The 18,748-nt window shown below is 48.3% G+C and overlaps 1 protein-coding gene and 1 long non-coding RNA gene across 3 annotated transcripts in view; one reads left to right on the top strand and one right to left on the bottom strand.

The window, feature by feature from the left end:
* Nucleotides 1–6,418: 6,418 nt before the first annotated feature.
* LOC104867314 lies at nucleotides 6,419–8,796 on the bottom strand. Of its 2 annotated transcripts, none has more exons than XR_781730.1 (3): nucleotides 8,576–8,796; nucleotides 7,430–7,727; nucleotides 6,419–7,234 (listed from the first exon to the last, which is right to left on the bottom strand). It is a non-coding gene; the product is annotated as an uncharacterized LOC104867314 (long non-coding RNA). The 2 variants fall into 2 exon arrangements; XR_781731.1 differs by having other exon boundaries at nucleotides 8,702–8,796.
* A 4,941-nt stretch (nucleotides 8,797–13,737) lies between these two features.
* Itpripl2 (ITPRIP like 2) overlaps nucleotides 13,738–18,748 on the top strand; it is a 9,314-nt gene continuing 4,303 nt past the window's right edge. The window contains exon 1 of the mRNA XM_010631632.2: nucleotides 13,738–13,918. Coding sequence (XP_010629934.1) covers nucleotides 13,738–13,918 — 181 coding nt within the window. The remainder of the gene's footprint in view (nucleotides 13,919–18,748) is intronic.

Genomic DNA, 18,748 nt, shown 5'->3' with positions numbered 1-18,748 from the left:
CTTGGCAAGCAGAGAGGTCTTTGAAGGAACATCCAGGGCTCATGGAAATCACCACCCTTCCTCCCGTTCATGTGTGCACCATTTTGTTATGAGTTAACTGACACGTCAGAAGGCTCATAGAAATATTTGCATTAGGTGGAGATTATATTCATGTGAAATTACGATGTAGAAAGTTACTGGTATCGATCAAAGTATATGAACATAAAATATATTTCACACCTCTACATTACTGAAGGTGAGAAAGAAGGGTGGTGCTAACCTCTTAAGTGTTTATTGGGGGATGAGACAATGCTCAAAGGAAAATAATCTGCAGTGGCTTTTGATATTTCTGTGCTCCAAATTGGATCCAGGGCTTTCACACTGAGCTACATCCCAGTTCCCCACCCGTTTTTGAGACAAGGCCTCAATGTACTGCTTGAACTTGCAATCCTCCTGCCTCAGCCTTCCAGAGTACTGGGATTACAGGCATGAGCCACCATCCCTGGCTCCATCTGGTATTTTTCTATGAAAGGTCATTAGCCAAAATCAGACCTAGGCAGAGGAAAGATGAGAGGTGGAGAAAGAGGCAGAGAAAAAAAGATACAAAAAGTAGGTGACAGCTAAGGCCGAAGGTTCCATCTCCTGGGACTTCCTGCTTTGTGGTAAAAAATATGCTTCTGCCGAGTGCCGTCCAACAGAAGGGCAGGCTCCTAAAGACATTCCCGCACCCTCATCCACCTTCTTCAGCGCATCTGACACTGCGCAACTTGCCAGCTCTTCCTCAGAGTCAAAGTGACCGATTCAGGGCATCCAGGCAGCCACGACCGTGCAACTGAAGATACTCAGGAAGGAGGGCTGCCAGAGCTGCTCCGGGATGGCGCGAGTGAGGGCATTGGTGCGTTCGGTGGGGCGGGGTTTGGAGGGGTTTTGATGATAATGTGCCTTTTATTCTGATAAGTTATAAAAAAATGTAATACGCACCATAGTTTCTGACTGTACCCCACCCATTAACTACATTATATATTTTATATGTAGAGCGAGACAATTAATTCCTCTTCACCTTCCATGGCCCAGGCAAGCCAAAAGGTTGGACATCCATTCTTTAAACTGTCTGCATCGGAGGGGTTGGGAAGAGCCCACCTTAAGAAGGAACAGCCTGGGCCCCTCCATACCCACGCAGTCCCATGCAGTGTGACGGTATCCACACGCCGTTTCCACAGCAGCAGGAGAGGGCGCGGGCTGCCCACCCACCGCTGCTAGGTGTCTGTCCTGCAGGGCTGGAATCAGGAACAGGGAACCTTTCCCTCTACTTCCCATTCTTTCATCTTTGTACTTTGCAAAGGGGAACCAATAAACAACTTTGTTCTTTGGAAGTTTTGTCAAGTTAAAAAAAAAAAAAAACAAACGGAAAAACTCAAACCCTGCCATTTTCTCTGCAAGCCCATTGCTACCCAAGTATTGGCCACCATCGTCTTTTTTTCTGATGCCGCAGCCTCCAAGCCGGGCTCCAGGCAGCCAGTGTTGTCTCATTCACACCTGAAACTGGCTGTGCCGTGTGACTCATTGCGGTCAGTGAAATACAAGCAGAAGTTCCTAGGTGGAATGTCCAGGACAGCTCTTTAGAAATGGGGCAGGCACACGGCACTGGCTTTTCTTTCCTTCTCCCAGTTGCTTCCCGCCTGAGATAGGGGTGTGATGGCTGGAGCTCCAGGAATTATTAGGGTACAAGAGACATCTTTGAAGATGAAAGCCCTCTGCTGATGGTAATGAAGACTATAGAAAGGTTCTGGGTCCCTGGTGACCATAGCACCACTGTAACAATCCTGGGCTATAATAGCAGTCATACTCTGGCCCTAGGAAGCTCCAAATTCAGATTTCTGCTTCAGATTGGAAAGGTGTGAAGGAATGATGCCGAGATCTGGAAGGCGGACCTTAGAAAGCACAGCTGACCCAGTGAGGCAGTTCAATCACGCGCTGCCTCTGGGTTCCCTCTTTTAGCCTTGTGCTCAAAGCCGGGATGCATGGGTGGCTGGAGCTGAGCATGGGGTGGAGGAGGCTTTCGGGGTCCTTGACTCACATGGCTTCGTATTTGGGAGGTTCATCAATAGCATGCACACAAGAATATTTGCAATAGCAAGATTATTAGGGACCCCGGGACATGCCAGGAAGAGACCAATTAAAAAATCAAGATGGGGCCGTACCAGGGATTGCTCTGCAGCCATTAAGAAGACTGCAGTGGCTCTGTTTGTTGTCACACGGAAATTTCTCCAAGAAATATAGTAACGGGGGAAATGAAGATGAAGGGCAGTGTGTATAGAGTCACTCTCACTATATAGCTCCACTGATATGCCAAGGTTTGTTTATATCTCTGGGCATCAGCAAATGATGGTCATGGGCCAAGTACAGCTGGTCTACTTTTGTAAATAAAGTTTTATTGAAACATAGCTGTGCTCATTCATTTAGGTGTGTATGATTGTTTTCCCATTACAATGGTGGAACAGCTGTGGCAGAGTCCATATGACTGCAAAATCGCACATACTCTCTGATCCTTTACAAAAAATATCTGCCAACCTGTGCATATAAAAAGGACTTAGCAGTTACTGCAATTTTTAGGATTTCCCCATCAATCTCATTCAGTGGAGACTTTCCTGTAGCTGTTTAACTGATTTGTTTCTTGCAAATCCAAGTAAGCTGGGTGTGTTGGGGGCACATCTGTAATCTCTGCACTCTGGGAGGCTGAGGCAGGAGGATCTTAAGTTTCAGCCCAGCCTGGACAGCTTGGCAACTTAGCAAGACCCTCTTTCAATGTTAAAAATAAATAAAATTTAAAAAACAATAAAAGGTAGCTTTCAAATCTAGTAAAGCTGGGTGGGTAGTGGATGGAGACCATACTAATATTTGCTAGGCCTCTACTACTTGTAGGAAGAAAAGTTTTCCAGTGTTGCTTCATTTAATCTTTATCACCTGGAGAGCCTGAAAATTGGATGGATGAATGGTGTGAGCTGGAGTTCAAACCCAGCACTGTGTAACTCCAAAGCACGCGCTCCTTCTACCTCCACTTCCTGGTCTCTGTCTACCATGAGACAAGATCATGGACCAATACAGACACACACACACACACACACCCATGTTTGCACCTCAGAGTCCTAGTCTATTTCTGGGTGTGATTATTCTTGGCAACCACTTTCTGTCTTGAGCATCTGAGTTTGGACCATACACTTTATGGCTCTCCAACTACAATTTACAGAGAGGCCCAAGTCAGCTCACTAAGAGCAGAGACCTTTGACCCCTCAGAGCTAGTCTAGTTCTGGGTGTGATTATTCTTGGCAACCACTTTCTGTCTTGAGCATCTGAGTTTGGACCATACACTTTATGGCTCTCCAACTACAATTTACAGAGAGGCCCAAGTCAGCTCACTAAGAGCAGAGACCTTTGTGTATTTCCCCCGAGTGTGTTCAAAGCTCCTAGAGCAGTAGGGGATCAGCCTGTATTTGCCGAGCCAGTGTGTGTTGAATGAATTCTCTGTGACACACAGAGACTAGGCTTAGGGGAAGAAAAGCCACACAGTGTGAGGAAGTCTGTTCTGTTACAACTCCGAACACACAGGGGTGCCTGTCTGCCTGCCCTGTTCCTTGGTGTGGTTACAGCTGGCTGTGCCTGGTTTAGATTTGTGTTTTTTCCTCATGCATGTTTCATATTGGGTATGGTACCGATGGGGCGCGGCCACTTCCCAGAGGAATAAGGTCGGGATTGTTCAAAGCCCCTGCTAGAGTTTAGATCCACACTTGCTCCCGGAGGCCCCCGTGTTAAAGGCTTGGTCCCCAGGTTATGGTACATTGAGGGGTGGTGGAAACTTTAAGAGGCAGGGCTTAGTGTGAGGTCTTCGGGGTTATTGTGGGGTTATTATGGGCGTGTCCTCGAAGGGGACAGTGGAACCCTAGCTCCTCCCTCTTCTCTTTTGCTCCCCTCTGTGCTCTCTGCCATGATATGCTGCTTCTGTAGACCTAAAGCAACTGACCATGGACTGAAGCTTCCTAACCTGTGAGCTAAAATAAGCCACTTGCCTTTTGAGTTAATCACCTCAGGTATTTTGTAACAGTATGGAAAATGGACTAACAGTGCCTCCCAAAGGAAGCCAATGCTGGGTCCTTCAGTCAGGGTCACAAATGAAGAATATCAAATGGATCCCCAGGAGGCTTTGCCCACAAGAAAAGAGGTAGATTATGCGCTCAGCACAGTCGTGAGACGAGGGCAGGGCTGCTAATCCATCCCTTTTAAGCACCTAGTATGTCGTGGGCCACTTCCAGCTGCAAAAGAAAGCCTGACCTTTACAAAGGGCTATAAAAAGATGGTGAATTCACTCCTTCTCGCCTCACAGTGTGGCTTCCCCCTGACAAAGGAGGAAAGATGAAGGGCTTTTGTGTTCAATGCCAGGTACACAAAGGCAGCTCTGTTGTCAAGCGAATGGCCTCAGCACCATCATCATTAGCCTCAGGGCAGCCTGACGCAGCCACCCGGACCCTAGCAGTGTCGCTGTGGGCAAGGAGGGACACCTCGTTCACACCAGCCCCGCAGTGCAATCAGGCAGCAGGGAGGAGATCTAGAAAGGTCATGAGCATGGAGAGTAAGGAGTCTGGGGTCATGGCTGATGTTAGCGCTGGAGGATTTTGAAATCACAGTGACGTGTGTGTTGGATTCCAACAGATAAAGGGTGCTGTACTGTCCAGCGACGGGGTTTGAAAGTGAAATTGACTTGCACGTTCCAAAGGAAGGCGGAGGTTTCAGAGCAAGTAAGAGACCTGCTCCACTGCCTTCCAGCACAGGGATGGGGTGGGGGAGGCTGGCAGTCAGCAAGCATGGCAAAAAGCATGCACTGTAACAGAACCCTTGAAAGAACCCTTACTTTCCCTAGAAAGCACACGGCTGCACTGCCTCCAGCTTACTTGTCCCTACCCTGGAGCACAACAGCTTCTCCTGTAGAGGTCAGTGAAGTTATTTCCAAGGACCCCGTTGAAGAAAAATAGAATCTCCAAACATTAGTTATGGTATCAGTAACAAATACTTGAGATAAGCAACTTAGAAAGGGCTTCTTTTTAGCTAACAATTTATTTATTGTTTTTTGACACAGGGTCTGGCTGTGTAGTTCAGGCTGGCCTCCCACTCACTAGGTAGCCCAGGCTGGCCTTGAACTCACAGTCATGTTCCTGCCTCTGCCTCCTAAGTGCTAGGATTACAGGTGTGTGTGTCATAAGGCCTGTCTGGCTAACAGTTTTAGAGGTTTCAGACCAGGACCTGTTGGCCCCATTGCTTTGGGCCTCTGTGGACCTCATGGTGGGAGTGTGGCAGGGCAAATCCCCTCACCTCAGAGCTGGGAAGTACACACACCATCACCACCACCTCCTAAAAACTTCTGCCGGCTCCCAGTAGCACCAAGCTGGGGGCCGAGCCTTTAACACTCGGACCTTTGGGGGACCCTGCAGTCCCAGCCAGAGGAGTCAGACCCCCATTGGTGGGATTTGGGATGGACCGAAGGACGTCAGCCCAGTCCTGCTCCCACTCACCGTGAGGCTCGTGCTCCGGCATCCGTGTAGACAGGCTCCCTGGGGATGTTTGTGTCGGGACTCTCGGATCTCCTTCCGCACTCTCTCCTTTCCTTGCCCCCTTCCTGCCCTGTGCTTGTACTTGGAATCACATACATTAAAAGTGCTCTGGGGTGACAGTCCTATGCAAACAGTTGCCACCTTGTGAACTTGAGCTAGTCACAGGCAGTAGAATACCCTTTCTCAATGCTGGGCAGAGCGCTGCAGCTCCCAGCCAGTCCCAGGGTCACAAAGGTGGACAGCTGAGATTCTGCAGTGTACCGTGCAGGATTCAATTAACTACGAGAGATATTTGATACTTTATCATAACACGGGCTTGTGTTAGATGACTTTGCCCAAGTGTAGGCCAACATAAGTGCTCAGCATCTCTATTGGAAGCCAGTCACAGCTGTGATGTTCTGGGGGTCGGGTGCATTTGGTACATTTAGCTTCCAGTATTTTCAGCTGAAGATGTTTTTATTACGGGGTGTGACCCTTTGTGCGTAGAGGAACATTGGTATTCTAGGCCTCACCAGTCTCCATCCATTTCCACGCCCTCTGCTTCCATTTGCAAGTGCAGTCTCTGGAAGGCTCATATAGACAAATTGCCAATCTGTAAACACTGCACTTTGATCCTCATGGGAAAACAGCCTGTGGAGAGATTAAGACTTCACCTGCTGTTGTTATCTTGTGATGGTGGGGATTGCACCCACGGGCTCAAGCATGCTAGGCAAGTGCTGTACCAGAGCTGCACCTCAGCCCAACCTGTTCATTATTACATCGGTGTGTGACTCCTTTCCTGGTGTCTATTCTGAAAGCTCTGCAGCCATAGGCCACCTCTGGGTGAAGCCCAGAATCAGAGCTGTCTTTTTCACTTACCTTCTCCTTACTCCCGTCTCCTGTCTGCAGGAGAATCATTTATTTCATTAGGAGGCTAACAAAGGATGGGCTGGGAGCTCAGTAACATTCCAAGGACCACATCCGGTGATGGAGAATGGCTTCTGGGTGGCTGGGCTTTGCGACGCTGTGGGTCTCTGAGGAAGGGGGCCCGAGGTGTCCTGAAGGCTCCACCAGTGGGAGCAGCCACTTCGGGTGTGGCTCGCCATCCGTGCAACAAGTCCCTGCCGGTAGTTGGCGGGAAGCCTCAGTTCAGCCAACACCCTACCATGCAGCCACATCCCCAGCCCCACTGATTTAAATGACAGTTATCCATGGCTTCACAATGGAATTATGTTCTGAGAATTACATCGTTAGGTGATTGTGTCATTGGGTGACCACCAGCGTGGGCTTACGCAGACCAAGGCGGCGGGGATGCGGGCGGGCAATGCGGAACCACTGTCGTGGCTGCAGTCCATTGCTGAGCACTACGCTGTTATGTGACACGTGACTAGGTGGTTATTCAGCAACATACAAATGAATGCACGGACATGGAGGGAGAAGGCTCCAAATGGGGTGGATCGTCTTATACATCCCTTTGCTCTGCACTGTGTCTCATTGTGAGGCTCTTGCTGCACCAAGCACTTAAAATACTGTGTTAGTGTTTCGTGTTGTTATAATTAAGTACCCGGTGCTGGGTCATGTATGAAGGAAAGAGGTTTTCTTAGCCCAGCATTCCAGAGGTCCAAGGGTGTGGTGCCAGCATCTGTTCTGCTCTAGTGAGGGCTGTTGACAGCATCCTAAAGTAGGAATAAAGAGAGAGAGAGAGGTCACACGGCAAGACAGGAAGCAAGAGCCCAGGGAGTGGCCAGCTGGCCCGCTCTCCAGGACGTTAGTCCTTTCCTAGGAAGCCTGCCCCATTCCAACAGTAATCCACTCCCAAGGCTGGACCCATGGTTGTGTGTTACACCTAGAATGTCCCCCGGGAGGCTCACGTGTTCACAGGCTGGGCTCTCGGGAGGTGACTGGATCATGGAGATGCCGTGCTCACCCGTGGATTCGTCCCAGGAGGAGTTCTGAGCTGAATGAGGTGTTAGGGGGTACGGCCCGGTCCCAGAGGCCAGCCACTGGCGGTGTGACTTGGGAGGCAGTGTCTTCGCTCCTGCTTTCTCCCTTCTCTCTCTGCTTCCTGGCTACCATGATGTGAACCGCTGTCCCCGGCCCGGGCCCTTCCACTGCACGCCTCTGCTGTCCACTTGCTGCCTTGGAGCCAGCCGAGTAGGGGCTGAGCATCTACACAGTGGGTGAATGTTGTTCACTCAGCTTAGCTGAGTTGCTCATGATACTTTGGTTTTGATGTTGGAGAAGAATCTGACTTCCACACGTAGTGGGAGGTGAAACACCCGTGCTTAAGAGCATGGCAAGCCCTTAAGAGAATTTAAGTGGGATTTTTTTTTTCCTTTTTGACCATATATTTAGTTTTTTCCAAACACAAAGAGAAATTTAAAGACTCGCACGTTGAATACCCATATACCCACCACCTGGATTCTACCGTTAATGCCTAATTTCACCGTCTTTCTCCTTCTGAACTTCCTTCTCTCCCTTCACCAACACATCTTACTTTTTGATGCAGTTCCAAATCAATTCCTGAGGTCAGCATACTTCACCCTGCACATCACTCACTAGAATCCAAAATGAGTTTTCTGAAGTAAAATTTAGATACAGTGAAACGCACAAACCGGGATGTGGACCATTCGGTGAGTCTTGATGAATGTGTGACCCGGACTCTCACCCTGACATAGCAAGCATATTCCAAACCAAATGCAATTTTCTTTTTCTAAGTGCTGGCTTTGAAATGTTTTTGCCCTGTGAGATAAGACTCCATTGTAAATTGAGGTTTATGAAAGATTCCCTTCATATATCTTACTTGGCCCTTTTCACTGCAGACCTTGAAAAGCAGCAAAGAGGAGCCCAGGAAATCAGAAACAACTGACTTGAGGTGATTAAAGCTATGAGCATGGGAGGCATGGGTTTGAATCCCAACTTTGCCAATTTCTGGGGGTATAATCTTAGGCAATGAATATAGCCTGTCTGTGCCTCAGTTTCCCCACCTATAAAATAGGGATAAAACCAAAACCTACCTCATATGATTATCTTGTGTCAAGTCACTTGAAGTGCCTACTTAGAACACACTCTGTCACCTAGGAGATGCTCAAGACTGGTAGCCCTTGTCCCAGGAGACAGCGCACAGGGGACTCATATCTTACCCAAGTGCTAACTGTGTAGACAGTGACTTTCTGGACCCCATGACTGCATGTCCCACTCACTTCTGGGTCTCTTTGGCCCTGTGGCCCTGCGGCCCTGCTGGTCCTCCAGCAGATATTTATTTAATGACTGTCAAAAATCTCACTGTGACATCACCAGTCAGTGTCAGCAGGAAGTCAGTGTCCAGAAAATGACCCGAGCTGGAAGAGCTAGAGCAGGTGGGGGATCGAGTTGTTAGTCTCTAATTGTGTGGGGTGTATACCGAAAATTTCACGGCCTTGAATTTAATAGCAACCCTTTTATTGGCACTAAATTTCATTACAGACTCATTAGCTCTCTTTTGCTCCTTCATCTCTGCCAGACCAAAGCCTTTCTTTGAGTGATGTTGAGTTCATTATTCATGACTCATAAAAACAGTGGCCTCTAAAATGGAGACCAGCAAAGAGCATTTTCTAAGGAAAAGTGCCTTCTTGAAGAAGGGCTACTTTGCTGGACTTCTGAAATAAGATTCACTCATTCTATCATTCAAGCAGGTATTTGATGATTAGTAATTAAGTGCCTATAAGACAGACATGGTCACTGCCCTCAGAACAAATCTACAATATATTTGGAAACACAAACATTTCATTAGTAATTGCACAAATAATTAATGACAACTAGGATTGAACTGATACAGCAGCAGCCCATGGAGCAGATACTGTTAGTTACCCACTGTGGTGAACCCTAAAGATTATCCTCCAATATTCACACTGCTTCTCTTTCATAATAATAAAACATAGTTTAGCAAGCTATATGGAATTTAGGGTACTATTGTACTATTTCCCAGCTTCCTTTGCTGTTACTTGTAGTCATGTGACTAAGTGGGGGAACGTCTGCAAAGGTTTTCTTCTTAAATGGAGGCCTGAGAGGCAGACAACCACCTCTCTATAGCACCAGGTACAGTGCTAGGTCCATTTTTCTGATGGATGTTGCAGTACCTAGAGGTTTTGGAACCATGGCAGCCAATATTCAGGAGGAGAACAAGTTAATGATGGAACAGAAAGATGGAAGGATTCTGACAGCACTGTAAAGCCACCAAATTAAACCAGCCTGGATCCACCCCACTCTCAGACAGGTCATCCCGTGTACAGCCAAACACGTCCTAATCAGGCATCCTGATACATACATAAGCTCTCCATTTTCATCCCTTGACATTTCTCCCTGTGTTTCAAACCTACTGAAATCCAAACCATGCTCCCTTATTTCTTCGGGGCTACACACAATGCACAAAGGGACTCCTGCACTTCCCTTCACTGTCCCTTTTATCTGGAAAATACCAGTCCATCCTACAAGGTCAGCTTAGCAGACCCTGCTCCAGGAAACCTTTGATACGAGACCAGTTTAGATGCCACCCCAGATTCATTTGAACCCATCTGCACTCCTGGGCCTTGGCTAGTCGCCTTTCTCTACCAGGACACCATAGCAATGGCTTGCTCCATTGCTCAGCTGCAAAGACTCAGAGCTGCCACCCGGTCACAGACCGACGACTTCCTTTGCAAAGCACCAACTGATCGGGAGAATCTGCCTGTGTCTGCACAGATGAGGCTGGAGTTGCAGGGACTCTGGCTTCTCCACAGTGCCCCATGGGCATAATTTGACCAGGTGATGGGCAGGAGCCATCAGTGAAATGGTTTGTTTTTCTCTTCCTGACTGCTTAGATTGGAAGAGGCTTTGTGCAGGCTTTTTGGAGCCTGAGGAACCACCCTGGTCACTGCAAAGCTTCTTTAGGCAAAAATACATTCACAGGCAAGCTGGACCCATGGGTTCTGTTTTCTAGGGAACTGGAAATGTCTCCCCAAGCCCATGTCACCCCTGCCCCCAAGACTAAGTTGCAAGGAAGAAACACCTTCATATGACCTCAGACCCAGCAGGGAATTATAAAGACAGTGGGCATCACGTGCTCACTCAAACCGGAAGGAGATGGAAAGGTCATCATGCCCCACAGAAGCTTTCATGTGTCCACACCATTTTTGGAGTCAACCTCTCCCTCTCTGATTAACTCCCTGGCAGATTAACTAATGGTCAACTTGGAAGGCCCAGCTGAACTGAACCAGCATGGTCTGGGCATGGAAAACCCATGTGAGGATTATTGCCAAAGGTGTAAAAGAGACCTGAAGGGGAAGATCATTGGCTGTTGATTTTCTTGGAGAAGCTCGTGATTGGTTTTCCTGATGGGAGCCTGGCTATTCTCTCATTTGAGGAGGAGCTTGGGTCCTTGCTGTTGCTGGGATTAGCTGCTGTTCTCATCAGGGGAGCTCTGATCTTCACCGTGAGCATAACTTCCTGGCTCCAGTGTGGATCCCTAAGCTTGGTGGCACAGATCCTTCACCTTACTGGCACAGGCTTCTTAGCTTCCTCTGCTGGCCTTCAGGCCTTCCCAGTGCAGATCCTTGATATGAACCAACATGAGATATTGCCGTGGGCTCCAGGCCTCTGGCTGGACTTGTGGAGGACACTGTCTTGGGCTCTAGGCCTTCAGCTGAACTTGTGTGGGATCCAGGCCCTCGGCTGGATTCTTTGGGTCTCTGGTGTGCGGCTAGATCTCTTACACTCCTCTGCAATTGACTTTTTGGGTGACTATTATAAAATAGTCCTATAAATTATACACCCTATATTAACCCTATTTCCCTTACACACCCTGACTACAGCACTGTCCTAGCAGCTTCCCCCTCTCCTCTGACCTACCACGGTTTCCATGGCATTGAGGCCTTTGCCATGTCATACCTTCTGCTGACTTCTGCTTTGTTCCAAATTCTGCCTTTTCCAGACTCTCAAGAGAGAAAACTGACCTGGGCCCCTTGGTCATCATCCATTATCGGGTGAAGCTGTTAGTAGAATTAAGGGTCAGGCCCTCTTGTTACTGAGAGTCCAGTCACTTAAGAGTATTTTTAAATATCTGCATCAACTTGACGGGTGCTTTATGGATACTGAGCCATAAAACAATGGGCTCACATCCCTGAGTGGGTGTCTGAGGGCTGCACACGGCCTGAGCTGCAGAACAGTCCTGCATAGTAGCACCGACAGGAAATTAAAAACACAAGCAAACATCAGCAGATCATTTCTCACAGCTCATTTGAGAAGACTCTGGGAAGTGGAGGGGAGGAAGCTGAGCCGAACTTCCAGAAAGGTCTGAGTCAGGACTCCCTGCCCTGACCCCACTGCCAGCCCCACTAGCAAAGCAGCTTCTGGGGGGTGTCCCCGCTGCCGGTGGTCCCACTGTGCCAGGCTGCCTGGCCCCTGCTGAAGAGGATACTCCTGGGAGAGGGCAGGAGTGAAGAGTTGGCTGGTGCAGCCACAGCGTCCAGTTACAGACCTCAGACTTTACAACAGCAGCCCCTGCATCCTGTTCGCCACAGGCTCCTCAACCACCAGCACATTTTGTTTCCGTTGCCTGCAGCAACTTCCCTAAATTTCTTCTGGCCAAACTCCTGATCGATCACTCATTCAATAAACCTATAAAGTACCAGGTATAGCACAGGTTACCCGGGAGACCAAGATGAATATGGCAAAGCTCCTGCCTTCAAGAACCTCATCCCCTAATGAGGGAGATGGACACGGACAGAAATTCTCTTACCTTCCCAGATGCTCCTGTGTTCTCTTCTAAGACCCTTGCCAATGTGAAGCCAAGTGAACATAGGACTAAGTGAACTGAGGACCCAGCCCCAGCTGTGTGACTTTGAATATGATCATTGGCTTCTTCCAGCCTCACTTGCCCCAAATGTGAAGTGGTTTTAATGACAGCACCCACCTTGCTGGTGTGTTTTAAGTATCCCACGAGATGCCACATGGGAAGCCCTGTGGGAGGCATGTGACACACATGAAGTAGATAGTCCTTTCCGCACAGCCTCCTCATGAGCCCTGCTTTGTCCTCCCGTGGAAAATGGCCACTTCTTTCTCTTCGGTACTGGGGATCGAACTCAGGACCTTGCGCTTGCAAGGCAGGTGTGGTGCCACTGAGCTAAATCCCTGGCTGGTTACTTCTTTCTCTTTTCCTTTCCTAAGTATCCTCATTCTCCTCCCTTGGGTCAGACACATTGGGAGTATATATTTGCAGAACTATTACAAACAATACAAGTGGCCTCTATCAAATATTACTCATTAAAGGGTATTTTCAATAAAATAATTATTAAACATCTGAGATACAGTGGTTGGATTTTTCAGTCCACCTCCACACTACATACCTCTTTATTCTGTAAGCTCAGAGCACCCTGTTTCCCTTCACACTCCTCTCTGCTTAGCACCTGGGAAGAACTCCCAAATATGGGTAAACAGTGGAGGAATAAATGAACTTGAATTTGCTTTGACACATTTCCAAGTGCCAAGTTCTTAGGCTTGTACCATGACCCCTTCAGAGAAAATGAGCTAAGGAAACCGATTACAGGGAGCACTAGTCAGTGACATGTCAGACACTTAGCCAGGTGGGATGGGTCATGCATCCCTGGAAAAAGAAAATATATGTCCATGTCCTAATCCTACAACCTGTGAGTGTGGCCTTCTATGGAAAACAGAATTGCGGGCATCATTGGATTAAGGATCTTTGCGTTATGACTCTTTAAATTAAGGATCATCAGATGAGATCGTAGGATTACCCAGGCTAACTCTAAGTTTGATGACAGGAGTCTGTCTATGAAACAGAAAAGGAGACAGAGTCCCAGAGAAGTCCACATGAGGATACAGGCGAGGCTGGTGTGAGGTAGGAAGAGGAAAGGAAGGGTCCTCTCCCAGAGCCTTCAGAGAGGCCACAGCTCTGGCCATACCTTGATTTCAGATTTCTGTTCCTGAGAACTGTAAATGGATTCGCTTCTGTTGTTTGAAGACACCCGCTTCACGGTCACTTGTTACAGCAGCCATGGGTAGTTAATAAGTGCAGTGGGCACAGCCTCTCGCCGCATGACGTTTGCTTGCCCGTGGATCCCACACAAGCCAGTTGTCCTGTGAGCCCACAGCCTAGTGGTGCCACGGCCCCCAGCTTGTGTAAGGACACTCTGATGCTCCTACCATGAAAACGCTTAACAAGGTGTCGCTCAGAAACCAAACCCGCAAAGCCGTCGTTAAGCAAACGGATGAGTGTATCTCCCCGTCTGTCCTGGGGACTGGCTGTTCATCGGAGAACATGAAAATAGGCAAAAAGTCTCTGCTTCCTTTTATGGCATTTACATCGAGAAAACGACAACAGATGGGTAAATGTACAGGACATAAAATAGACAGTCATCCTGCAGTATTCGAGGGGGACTGGCCTCAGGACCCTCTTGTAGATGCCAATTCTAAGGATGCCCGGGTCCCTTATGTAAAATGGCCTTTGCATAGAACCTCCATAAATCTGGGTATAATCCTGTGAATCATCTCTAGATGACTTGTAATACCTGACACACTGCAAACACAGTGCAGAGACTTGGTGTACTGTAACGCAGACAAGGAAAAAAACTGCCCATTTAACGCACATGCAATTTTTTTCCAAATGTGTTCAATACCCAGTTCATTGAACCCGTGGCTATGGAGGTCCAACTATAATGTGCCAGAAGTTGGGAAATGTTTCGAAGAAAAGTAAAATGGGTATAGGAAGAGAGAGTGATAGGAGCTGCTGTTTTGCAGCAGAGTAGGGTAAGAAAAACTTCACTGATAGGATGATCCTGAACAGAGATGGGAAGGAGGGAAGGGGCTGAGCTCTGAGTGTGTCGGGGAAAGAGTCTAAGACAAAGGAGCAGCAGGGACAAAGGCAGGTGTGTGCTTGGGCTGTAGAAGCAACAGGAAGATGGTGCAAAGTGAGTGAGAAGCAGAGTGCAGGAGGAGGACCCTGTGGACCAAGGGGAGGACTGTGGATTCTGCTTGGTGCCAACAGGAAGCGTGTAGGGTTTTTGAACGGAGAAGCTGTACAATCTGTAGGCTTTGGAAAGATCGCTCTGGTTGCTGGGTAAAGAAGAGATTGTGGGGGTCACAAGTGGAAGCAGAGAGACAGAGAGGAGACGGTTACAATAGCACAGCTGCAGGGTGAAGTTATGTACCCTCCTGATGCTTGGTTGACAGACAGCCTTCCTCCACAGAGAAGGACCATTTCCTTGGTCGAGAGTGTGTGAGTAGCTGTGCTGTGTTGAGAGCATTTCTACATCAATTCTGGGGAAAATCATTCCACGATTAAAGTACGACTATAGCTATCTAAAGCCCAATGTTGCCTTGACCATGAGTTGGCTATGGCAGGTGGAAACAGAACTCTGTTTTGCCTCTGGTTACAGGTGAGGCCCCAATGATCTGTGATGTTGTGGCACTCAAAGGCGAGGTAACATCAGCCAAAGACATCCTGGTTCTTTGAGAACCGAGTAGTAATACACAAGAAAGGTTTCACTGGAAGGGACAAGTTCCTTGTCAGCTTAACTCATCCCACCCCCTGTCCTGGGAATGCTCGCCCTCATCAGCATGAGATTTGCATCGACACAGGAGACCGATAATTGTGTGTATCCAATAAATGCTGGCTAGGATGTCGAGTCTGGGTCTTTGCCCGCTCTGAGGCCCTGACCTCCCGGCCATCCATAGACTTTGAAATCATGCAAGTCTCTGTTATTCTTTAGCCCTCGCTGTCCCCCTTTCCAGGCAGCTGGAGGATCCATGGGCCTCCAATAGGTACTGCCCTTCTAGAACCTTTAAACAAGTCCAAAATAGCAGTTTATTTTTCACATCCACAGTTGGGCAGGTGGCCTGCTGCAACTTTCCGGCTCGGCAGTCCTGAGGACCTGTGCTCTTTCTACACTGTTGCTTGTCTTAGTCACTTGCTCGTCACAGAGGCATAATATCTGGCAGTCGTGACTCTGAAAGGGGGAGGTTTATTTTGGCTCCCATTCCAGAAGTTTCCATCCATGGTTGGCAGGCTCAAACTCAGAAACAGCACGGTGGAAGGGCCTGCCATGGAGAAAAGCTGCCAACACTGTGGTGTCCAGGAGGCAGAGAGAGGGAAGGAGGAGCTGAGGAGGGGAGATAAACTCTTCCAGGCCATGCCCCCGATGACCTGCATCTTCTGCCAGATCCCACTTCCTAATATCACATTCAGGTACAGCTCCTCGTGAACTCATCCCAGCTCTGAGAATGGGCTTATATTCTTGGTCAGGAGGAGACAAAGGTTTTTGTTTTGTTTTGTTTTCAATGAGTAGATTCTTGATCTAAACCACAGCATTACTCCACTGTGTTCCACGGCAGGGGTCGGTAAACTATGGATTATAGGCAAACTATAGCATCTGTGTTTGTACGACCCTCAAGCTGAGAACTTTTTTTTTTTACCGTTTTGAATAATTGAAAAAAAAAATCAGAAGAATTCTATTTCATGGCACATGAAAAATTCATGAAATTCAAACGTGTTGTCGGTAGCCCCGACAAGGATTCAATCACGTCCGTGCAAAGCGTGTTTAAACTCCAATTCCCAATTTCTGTGTGTGTGACCTTGTTTGGAAATAGGGTCTTTGCAGAGGTAACCAAGTTAAAATGAAGTCACGTTGGTTAGGGTGGGCCCTACGTTCAACGACTGGCATCATCATAAAAAGGGGGCAGGGGTATTGGAATCCAGAGGCCCCAGGACTTCTCACAGGGAAGACTATGAAAAGATGACATAGAGCTCAGAATGTCACAGCCACAAGCCAAGGAAGGCCAGGGATTGTCAGCCATCCAGGACCCAGGAAGAAGCAAGGCACGGCTCTGATCTGGGGCCTTCAGAGGGAGCACAACCTTGCTGTCCATTTGCTTTTGACCTTCCGGGCTTCAGAACTGCAAGAAAGTGCATTTATGTTGTTTACAGCCACCCAGCTTGCAGTACTTTGTTATGGTGGCCCAAAAATACCAGGTAGGACTGCTCGGGAGCCTCACAAGCAAACCTGAGTAGTTGTAGAGATTGTACGGCCCATAAGCCTACAGGATTTTCTCTGTGGCTCTTTACCTCTGATCTAGAGCACTGGCCTAGTTTTTATGGCAAGACATCTGCAGAAGAAAAAAACTACCCACCTGTTAGCATTGCCCTCATTTTAGATGTGCTATGTTGGTTAATCCTGATTGGCAAGTTGGCTGAATTAAGAGGCTGCTGGAGAAATTATCAGACCATGAGGGCACTAACCTCATGGCCAAATGGACTATCAGGAGGTGAGGCCTACTTGGAGGAAGTGGGCCATGTAGGTGTGACTTTGGTGACTAGGTCTGGGGATGCTGGGGACCAGACCTAGTCTGCTCTGCTCTTCCTGTTCTCTGCTTCCTGGATGCCATGAGTTGAGCATCTTTCCGCAGTCATACCTTTCTGTGTATTTCTGCCTTGGAGTTAGCTAACCACGCACTGAAACCGCTGAACCCATGAGCCAAAAATAAACCTCCCACCCTGTAAGTTGTATGTATCAGGGGTACTGTCCCAGCAACAGAAAAGCTGACCAGCACAGATTGGGAGGTTGAATCAAAACAAGGTCATCTGTCCTTTGCACATGACAAAATATCCCATCCCTGTTCTTCTACCCACAGCACCATTACTTTCCTTGGGGGCTGGAAGGAGCATGGGCACTCTCTGTACAGTCCCCACAGTTGAGGAAGGAAGCAGTAGAAGGAAACAGAGCTAAGTGCTGGAGGAAAAACAGGTACTTATAGCACTGTAGCACCTAGATCCAGCTGTACCTGAAATATACGCCCTGCAGACTTTTTAGTTAACGTGATAGCGTAGTTCTACTTGAGTTTCTGTTGCTTGCAACCTGAAAAATCCTGATGAATAGACTAACAGTAGTGGAGATGGGATCTGAAGGTAAATCTGCTTACCATTAAATAGCTCAACTCATGGTTTCCTGGGAGTAATCCCAGAGCCACCCTCTGAGTTCTGGGTCCAGATGGCAGCTGGGTTCTTGTATTCTTTAATGCAAATACCCTTGCTCTTAGATAGCAATAGGAGTAAGAAAGGTGCAATGAGTGTGAATAAATAAAGATGATTGTTCAAATAAACCGAGATTATTTCTGGGAGTGCCTGCTGTTATGAAACCTCCCAGAATGGAGGTTTCTGTGTAGCTCCTCACAAAGGACTCAGATCTAAGTCCCGGCAGACAGGGCAGGAGCACCCTCTGGACCCTTTCCCTGGGGATCCGGCCCCCCTGGCTTTTCTGGATGCTTGGGTTCAAGGAACAGCTCTGTCAGGATTGTGTGACTTTGAGGGGGAAGCTGGACCTGCCTGGGCCTCAGTTTCCACCTCTGATATACGGGGGAAAATCATAGCATTTCTTAGCATTAAAAGTGAGTACCGTGTGATGAGAGCACACTGTAAATCAGTTGTGAAAACTGTTATCACTCCCAGGCTCCTCCTTACTCATGTCTCAGACTACAGGATACCCGGGTCACCTTCTCCCACATACAGTTTTGTTTCTTTCATAATTGTCTTGCTATGAGGTCTCCTAATTTAATTTAATTGTGAGACATTGGGGATTGATTTCAGGGCCTTCACAATGAGCTGCATTCCCAGCTCTTTTTTCATTATTATTTTGGGTGTCATTATGTTGCCCAGGCTGGGCTGGAATTTGGAATCCTGCCTCAGCCTCCCAGAGTGCTGGGATTACAGGTGTGGGCCATCATGTTCTGGCTAGATCTTTTCTTTTTAAATTCTCTCCATCTACAAGGCTGTAGGTTTCAGGCAGGGCAGAAGTCTAGTCTATTTGGCCAACTGCTAATTTTCGCAGCACCTCATCTCCGCCGGGCACATAGTAGGGGCTCGATCAGTTCGCGTTTGAGAAAAAAACAAAACGATAGCAGCACAGGGCAGGGGCCCCTTCTGTCCCGGGACTGCCACGCGGCCACGGGGACTCCCCGGGGGTGGAGCTGGGGTGGAGCGAGGCCTGGGCAGTGCGGCTGGAAGCACTTTTCTCCTCCTGTGCAACTTCCCAAAGTAACTTCAGGAGAGGCTCCTCAGGAACGGGGACGAAGCGTGCGGCCGGGCTGCGGCCTCCCAGTTCTGCCCTGGGACTGGGCGGCCCGGAGAAGTAAGTCCCGCCCGTCCGCCCGGCGTCGCTGGGAGG

Source organism: Fukomys damarensis, unplaced genomic scaffold, assembly GCF_012274545.1.
Source record: "Fukomys damarensis isolate Sample0158 unplaced genomic scaffold, DMR_v1.0_HiC HiC_scaffold_34, whole genome shotgun sequence".
In the NCBI taxonomy this organism is placed as follows: domain Eukaryota; kingdom Metazoa; phylum Chordata; class Mammalia; order Rodentia; family Bathyergidae; genus Fukomys; species Fukomys damarensis.
This window is presented reverse-complemented; position numbering and strand designations above follow the sequence as displayed.